Raw genomic sequence first — 8,102 nt, forward strand, 5'->3', positions numbered from 1 at the left:
AACTGTATTATGGTATGGAGTGGGAGAAACTGGGTGATGGTGCCCATGTTATTGTTGCCTGGGAGACTGAACCATCAGAAAGCGTCTCTATAGCAACCAGAAAGAGGGTAGTCTTAAGGCTTTGGGGACTTGGGAACTTTCTTTTACTTTGGGGGTTTTCAGCCTGTTTCAATTACAGGCCATTTCTCCCACCTTAACAACCGCATAGCTAGATAACGTCAGATCATTAATAGAAACACCGTTTCCTGTTTCCCGACCGGTCTGGAATCACTTCCGCTGCCGTTGCTTCGACACGGGACATCAACAGGAATGGCGGACAAGGAGAAGCGCCGGTCCGGGGTGACTCCTCCAGGGTTGTCCGAGGGGAAAGCCAACAAATCGGACAGCGACAGGGACTTTCTGTCGCAGGCCGGAGTCGGAGAGCTGCTGCGCGGGGCCATCCTGAAGATGGTCGAGGCCAGGTCGGACGATCCCATCGGGTTTTTGGCCGACCACTTTTGCAACCTCGCCTCCGTGACAGAGACCACCGGCACAGCTGGATGCGGCGATGGGGATCATCTGAACAACGGCCCGATGAGCGCAGGAGCGCCAGAGCAGCAGCATCTCAACCGGGCGCTGTGGCACCTGCGGCTGGCGCACCACTCTCAGAGGTCTGGGTACATTTCGGAGCCAAAATCCTCATACAGCCTATTAGATATATCAGATAATCTAGATTCTTTAATAATCCATGTTTAATTATTCAGCTTCCAGTTAAAATGTCTGCAGCAAGGCCTTTTGTAATAACTCATATTTTAATATCTTAATCTTAACTGTGTAAATTTAAGGGTTGACTCAAATTACAAAAGGAAGAGAAGTATTTCTGGCCTCTAGTGATGTGTAGCCATACAAATAGTATTGGTGTGGGGCTCACAGCATTGAAAAATTACATTTAACAGATTCAACAGTAATATCTCCTTCCAAAGTCACCATTATTCTCACCATTTAATAATAAATTAATGGAAAAATGGCAAATGACAATGTATCAAAAACTGAGACATAATATTATATTAGTGTGGAGATTGTATATTGCCATATCATCCTCCCCCTCATCATGATTTAACCTTTTCCATTAGTAGGCTACATGTAATTGTTACAAACTAACCAATGATTTTCTTTTCCTTTCTCACTCTAAACCCAGATCTGCCTTCAGCAACAACGTCCGTGTAGCTTATGACCTCCTAAACCTCACTGGCCCGCGTAAACGTCCAGACGAGGCTCCTGATGGCACCTGCATTGACAGCCCCACAGAAGCTGGAGGAGGAGGTGGAGGGGTAAGAGGAGGCCTCTACACACAGACTCTGCAGTGCCTGTGCAGTGAGGGTGGTGTCCCTGCCTCCACCTCTGCTCCGCTCCTCCGTCGCCTGCATTGCCAAGACCACGAGGCTGTCCCTTATGATGTCTTTCGTCACGGTGTGGTCACGTGTGCAGTTTTCTCAGACTACATCCGGCAGGCTCAGAGGCTTTATGCTGAAGTGTGCTGCCCAGACGAAGGGCCTGCCTCACGGGCGTTGTGCCTGGCCGTCCTGGGGACCCTAAAGGAAGCCCTGGAAACATCACAGGGCTGTGATACAAACTGCTGTGTTAATGCTAATACTAAAGCCAATTCCTGTCTGGAGACCAATGTGAAGGCTATTCGCTACCTGGAGGCCAGTGCCAAGATCTCTCCATACCAGCTGGCTCAGGCCATGTCTGGAGCACAGACGTGGGGCCCGGGTGGCAACATGGACGCAAAAGAGTTTGAGAATGCAGCAGCAGAGCTCTTTATCACTCGAGTAAAAGTTGTGTCCTAGCTTTTCTCTCCATTTTCTCATCATTTATATAAGTGCAACACACTACAGTGTATCCTAGAGTAAATAATTACCTTATGTGCACCTTCTCTTACCTCTAACACAAATCTACTGCTGCCCAAAGTGGCTGATTGCTGCAAAACAGTTATTGAACCCAGTAATACCATTATTTGAAGAATGGCTCATGTAAAACTTATTTTTTGTTGTCTGTCATTTAACTTATTAAAGTGGAAAAGGTGAGAAATCAACATCTGCTGTGACTTAGCAAGCAGTTACTGTGCTGTGTGAATGTAAAAGAGTTCCTCATGTAGACTCTATTTATCCCTTGACGTCAGTCTTTATCCTGATTGTTTCCATTGCTGATCAGCCTTTGCCATGAAATGCTCTGACTAGAACGTAACACCCTGTCCCAACAATCCAATAAATCCTACTTCTTAAACACATAATTTTCAGGTTGTGTGAGATTATCAGAGAGGTGTTGATTCAACTCTGTAGTCTTGGTTTGTTTTTCATTGAACCGATGGCGTTTCTCATGTTGTGTCCACCTGATAACAGAAATAAGTGCCCAGCTGTATTTTAAAAAACAACAGGTACTAACCCTGTACTATCCTTATCCTGGCATGTTGAAAAGCCCCAAAAAATTATTTTTAAAAACTAATTTCAATTACCTTATATTTGTATACCTTTATGACTTTGCACCTCACTGTATGTTCGCTGATTGTAGCCTATTTGAGAATATGGAGAATGCCAGCAATGCGTTGAATATTATTTTTTTATGCTATTATATGATGCAGTTGCTTGTTAGCTCTGCAAACTAATCTCAAACACTGAGCAGTTTTTTTTGTTATTTCAAAGAATAACTTTTTTTTAGGTCAATTGATAATACTGAGTGCAACAAAGGATTTGAACAAAAATCAACAATGAAGGCTATGTACAGTATTTGCTCTAACAGTTTATACAAGCTGAAGTCTTGGCACTGCTGGTATATTTGCAACTGATTGTCCATAAACAAAGATAAGTAATAGGCCTAACTTTCAACTACTTGAGCTTAGGAATGGTCATATGAGTTTAAAGAAGGATGCGAATAATTAAACATTTCTGGCAGGTAAAACTGCATGAAACATTCTTTCACCACTGCCTTTTTCAACAATTTTTACTATTTATGAACACTAGATGGCAGCATCATTCTTGGTGGTTGTTAGAGCAAACGCAAACCCCTAAAGAAATCAGGGAGGGTAGCCCCGTCTAATTGGGAATACAGTAGAATATATATTCTTTGAGTTTATCAAACAGAGAAGATTAAGGAACAGGTTCACAATTTTCAAGTTTGTAAAAACAACAGTGAGGCTCCCAAATGAATGCTGAGACAGGGTTGCCTTGCAGTAATCTTCCAGTTCATACTGTCCATTTGAAGATCCTTTCATAATACACTTATAGTTCAATGATGAGGGACAGAATCCATCTGTGGAAAACTGTATTTAAAAGTTTAAAGATAATATGAAGTCGTAGACCCCTTTTGTTACTACAAATGTAGGTCAACAGGGAAACACTTAATATGATTAACTCAAACTGCTGAAACCTTAACGTTAAGAGTTAAGATAAACTTTTAAATACATTTTTATACAAAGTTACTGTGTGGACACAATGTTTGTTTTGTCCCCCATCACTCACATGCAAAGAACATTTAAAGAGGATGTTTTATCAGCCCTAATGAACAGCAGGAATGATAATGTTCAAGAATTATATGGGCACCTCACTTGACTGTTGTTTAAAGATACGCTTGTTTTTGTTTTTTTAACTTATCCATTACTAAGTAGGACCCAATCTTTGGTTCACACAAGCAAAAGGTGGCGGTAATGCACCTCATATACGCTAGATGGCAACAGCTTTAAAAACCAAAAATAAGATGAAAAACCCTATTAGATTCAAATGGATTTAGTTAAACATATAAACGAAACGGGTTTAATATCCAGAAAATAAGTTAAATACAAAGTGTTTTTTATGTATTTGTCAGCTTTTGTTATTTAAAGTCATGATTTTACACAATCTGCTACAGTAGGTGGCGGCATGCACGTTTAACATTGGTTCGTAGTCCGCCTGTTAAACCAAAGAAGGAGAAGAAGAGCCCGGATGTTGTTGCTATACAATAACTGAGTTAGTAGGAGCATATTTCTTATACTATAGCTTAATGTTTTGCGTGCTGCCCCCCGGTTGAACTTGTCAAAATGGAGGAAGAGGAGCCGCTGCGGTCTTTCATGTTTCTGATGACTTACATGCTGCTGAAGCGCAGGAGAGACATAAACAACGCTCACAGCCAGAGGCGCAGTGAGATCCAAACACGCATCCGACATCGGCAGTACTTCTTCCAAAGACAGAGGAGAATGCTGATGGTCAGTCCCACCTTCTCTGTCTCACATCTGTACACCCCCAGAGACAAACTTTAAACAATGACATATGAACAAACAATATTTTATGTTAGACTTATTAGTTTTAGGTCTTTCAAAGTATATATCATGTCTACATAGTTACATAGTTTGCTGTTGTACCAAGAAACAGCAAAGATAAGTAAACCAAGGGAGAAGACCCACAGCTATTTTCTATTAAGGGACTGATAAAGTAAAAACAGACATGCAAATATGTTTGGGCAGCTTTCCTGTTTTCACTATAAGCAATAATAGAGATACCTGTAACAATTAATCAATTAGTTAATTGGCAGAAAAGTAATAACCTACTATTTTTTATAATTATTCATTTTGAGTCCTTTTTTAAATAGAAAAAGTACCAAAAGTCTCTAGTTGCAGCTCCTCAAATGTGAATATTTTCTGGTTTATTTAGTCCTCTATGATAATAAACTGAATATCTTTGGGTTATGGGCTGTCTATCAGGACAAAAAAAATCATTTTAGGTTGCACCTTGTGCTTGGGAAATAACTTTTTTCACCATTTTCTGATATTTTATAACTAATCTATTGACTTAATTGTAAGTAGCAGGTTCTAATATAATTTATTATCAGTTTGTAAGGCTAAATGTATTAACGTACGGATATAAAACTTGGTGATGTCTGTGATAAAAGCTATCAGGTAGAATTTCTTCATAATATCTACTGTGACCATAGAAATCAAAACAACATATCAACCCACTTAAGAGGAGACAGAGTGAAATACTGGAAATGTCAAAAGCATCATAATAACGTTGAACAATGGTTTTACTCAATTGTGTGAGAGTGAGACTAGGGGGACAGAAACTGGTGAATTAATCTCAACAAAATGGGTTTTACTTTATTCTGGATCATCTTCTCCCCAGATGATGATAGCAGGAGGCATCCACTCCAACGTCCGCATCCGCACACGTCCCTGGACCACCACTCCAAGCACTGATTGGTGGGAACGGGTGGTGATGACAGAATTCCAGCCCTCGGATTGGCTGGATAAGTTCCGGATGAGCCGAGAGACATTTTTCTACCTCTGTGACAAACTGCGGCCCCGTCTGGCTCGCCAGGACACCAGCTTCCGTCTAGCACTGCCGGTGGAGAAACGTGTAGCTGTGGCTCTGTGGCGTCTAGCATCGAATATCGAGTACCGCACCATCAGCACCCTCTTTGGTGTGGGGAAGTCCACTGTGTGCAGGTGTGTTAGAGACATGTGTCATGCCATTGTGGCTCTCCTCAGCACAATCTACCTGCACCCCCCCAACGAGCAGGAGCTGGAAGATTCAGCCCAGCTATTCTTGTCCAATTGGGGCTTCCCTCACTGCGCCGCTGCCATAGTAACTCTCCACACGGCTATCATCACCCCATCAAGCAACACGTCCGACTATGCCAACCCTGCTGGCTGGCTCTCAGTGCTGTCTCAGGTGGTAAAAACACCCTTTTGTGCAAATAAATGCCCACTAAGTTGTCCTACATCACATTTTGTTTTGACTGTTTGTCTTTTGGTGTTTCAGGTGGCTGTTAGTGGGCGGGGGCAATTCTGGGATGTATGTGCCAGTTTTCCAGGAGGGACGGACCCAGCTGACATCTTACAGAATTCATCCCTGTGGGCCACAGCTGCAGAGGGTGGATTGTCACCTTCCCCACCACCCATCTTCATGGGAAAACCACTTGGGTAAAGTTAAGCCAAATGCATGCCAGTTCACTTAAGAAGTACAATAAAAACACATATTTCAGACATTAAAGAACTTAAGGTTACAATATGCTAATTTCTACCTTAAGGTAAAGATGTAGTATTTTCCCTCCTTTCCCTTTGTTTGCATCCAGCATTTGTCACCCAGCTGTCTACCTGAAATAGCATTTAACTTAAATGCTAGGTAACCAACATCGATTATGTCTCTACAGTTGCTAATAAGGGCTAGAAAATGATAGCTTGGTGCAGATTAGATTTGACCAAGTGGGTGGTTAAAGTGAAGTCTATGACTAATATCAATTTATCATCTGTTCAAAAGGAGCAAAATGGTGATTTAGAAGCTGTGTCATGTTTTATGGGATCAGTGTTTTGAAAGCCTTGATCATTTTGTTCATCTTATTTGTAAAAGAAGGCTTCATTATAGGAAATATATCAAATATGTTTAATTCACTGTCTAAAACACTATCTGAAAGTCTTGTGTTATTTTATTGAATTGACCAAACACCATTTGTTGTGTCCAGGTATGTGTTGCTTGGGGAGCCCTGCTACCCGCTCCAGAGCTGGCTGATGAAGGCCTATCCTGAAGAGAAAGGCAGAAGGATAAGTCACGCATCACTGACGGAGCCACAGCGGCTCTTTAACCGGCGGCTCACCAGAGCGCTGCATGTGGCCGAGGAGGCGCTGCTGAGGCTGAGGGCACGCTGGCAGTGCCTAAGCAAAAGGAACGACTGTGGGCTGGATGTGGTACCCACGATGATCCTGGCCTGCTGCATTCTGCACAACATATGCGAGTCTCACGGGGACACTTTCAAGGCTGAGTGGCAGGAGGAGGTATCCGAGTCTGAGAGCCCCCAACCTAGCCACAAGCCACTCATCTCAACCAACATAGACCAAAGTCATGCTGAGGAGATCCGGGGCCTCTTCTGTGACTATTTTGAACAGCAGAGTAATTGAGAATCATTGTTACACATGAGGAATAATGTTACTGAAATTCTTGTAAACATTTGTACTATTATATTGTAGTATCCCACAAGTAACATTGCTGTCCTTTTGGGATGGAAACATTAGTCTGTCATTCAGTCATTCCAGTATTAACCTATATCTTATGTGAACCTAAATCCACCTTTAATTAAAATTGGTGAAGCTCAAACTAATCATTCAGCAGGTATCAGACTTAGCTGAGGTGCAGGAGCTAAAAAATATCAAACTAAAAAAAGCATCAGCACACTCAAATCTGTGCAGGAATCTCTTGAATTAGCAAGCTTTCGGTCAGTGACCTTCTTCAAGACATTAGAAGGTAGCAAGTGAATGCAGCAGTATACATGGCTGAGAGAACATCACTTGGCCTAAATGCAGAACAGTTGGACTTGGACAGTTGGACTTGTGTGGTGAAACATCAAAGGAACTACAGACCTGGATAGAGTGGACTATAAGTTAAGGACACATTGCCTATAGAACTGGTCAAGAAACACTAAGCACATCAAATTTATAAAATTCATAATTCAACTAAAGAGAATAAGCAGCAATAGAGATAAATGCTATGTAAATATAATGCTACAGCCATCATATAACATAGAAAACTTAGAATCTATTTTTAAAAAATTAACTGCAAAACACACATGGATCCAAAAAAGCTCCCTGGCATAACCTCCTGTCAGCATCACCCCCTCCATAAAGAGCAATCTGCACAATGCCCTGGAACCTAAGGGAGGAAATGGGGTGTGAGTGGTTATTAAAGTGATGGGCTATGGGATAGTTCATTTTTTTGTGTTTTATGGAACTTTCTTTAAGGGTATGTGTGGTTTTAGATTTTATTGTGTGGGTATTTCAATAAGTAGACAATATTTTTTGTATTGCATGTGAAACTCCCCTTACTGATTTTTTTTCTTGTCCAAAGATATCTTAAATGAATTAGTTCTCCAAGTGTTACAGTGCTGGGCACAGTTGCCATAGGGGTAGTTCCCCTGTTTAAGGGGAGCTGGGAGAGTCTGTTTTGAATTGGGCAATATGTTGACTCTAACCAATTTATTACACAAGTCAGGTCAAAGTATATAGTGTAAATTTTGCAAATGTGATGTGCTGAGTGTTCTCTATTGTGTATAATGGGCTGCCTTTTCTATTTATCATGACCCTTTGCTCATTTATTTTGTTTTTT

The 8,102-nt window shown here is 41.4% G+C and overlaps 2 protein-coding genes across 3 annotated transcripts; both read left to right on the plus strand.

The window, feature by feature from the left end:
- The first annotated feature begins 309 nt into the window (after window positions 1-309).
- tpgs1 (tubulin polyglutamylase complex subunit 1) lies at window positions 310-1,979 on the plus strand. Its single transcript, XM_053335582.1, has 2 exons — window positions 310-650; window positions 1,178-1,979. Exons 1-2 carry the CDS (start codon window positions 310-312, stop codon window positions 1,827-1,829), a joined length of 993 nt encoding a protein of 330 aa, XP_053191557.1. The 3' UTR covers window positions 1,830-1,979.
- Window positions 1,980-3,951: 1,972 nt separating this feature from the next.
- On the plus strand, window positions 3,952-7,029 carry LOC128375271 (uncharacterized). Of its 2 annotated transcripts, XM_053335574.1 has the most exons (4): window positions 3,952-4,216; window positions 5,130-5,678; window positions 5,769-5,929; window positions 6,469-7,029. In XM_053335574.1, exons 1-4 carry the CDS (start codon window positions 4,052-4,054, stop codon window positions 6,899-6,901), a joined length of 1,308 nt encoding a protein of 435 aa, XP_053191549.1. In that variant the 5' UTR covers window positions 3,952-4,051; the 3' UTR covers window positions 6,902-7,029. The 2 variants fall into 2 exon arrangements, with proteins under 2 accessions (XP_053191549.1, XP_053191548.1); XM_053335573.1 differs by having other exon boundaries at window positions 5,130-5,929.
- The last annotated feature ends 1,073 nt before the right edge of the window (window positions 7,030-8,102 follow it).

Source organism: Scomber japonicus, chromosome 16 (assembly GCF_027409825.1).
Source record: "Scomber japonicus isolate fScoJap1 chromosome 16, fScoJap1.pri, whole genome shotgun sequence".
In the NCBI taxonomy this organism is placed as follows: Eukaryota; Metazoa; Chordata; class Actinopteri; order Scombriformes; family Scombridae; genus Scomber; species Scomber japonicus.

Coding starts and splice junctions, on each gene's coding strand:
- tpgs1 (XM_053335582.1), top strand. CDS start 310: ATGGCGGACAAGGAGAAGCGCCGGTCCGGGGTGACTCCTCCAGGGTTG. Junction 651..1,177: donor CTGGCGCACCACTCTCAGAG/GTCTGGGTACAT, acceptor CTCTAAACCCAG/ATCTGCCTTCAGCAACAACG.
- LOC128375271 (XM_053335573.1), top strand. CDS start 4,052: ATGGAGGAAGAGGAGCCGCTGCGGTCTTTCATGTTTCTGATGACTTAC. Junction 4,217..5,129: donor GACAGAGGAGAATGCTGATG/GTCAGTCCCACC, acceptor TCTTCTCCCCAG/ATGATGATAGCAGGAGGCAT. Junction 5,930..6,468: donor TTCATGGGAAAACCACTTGG/GTAAAGTTAAGC, acceptor TGTTGTGTCCAG/GTATGTGTTGCTTGGGGAGC.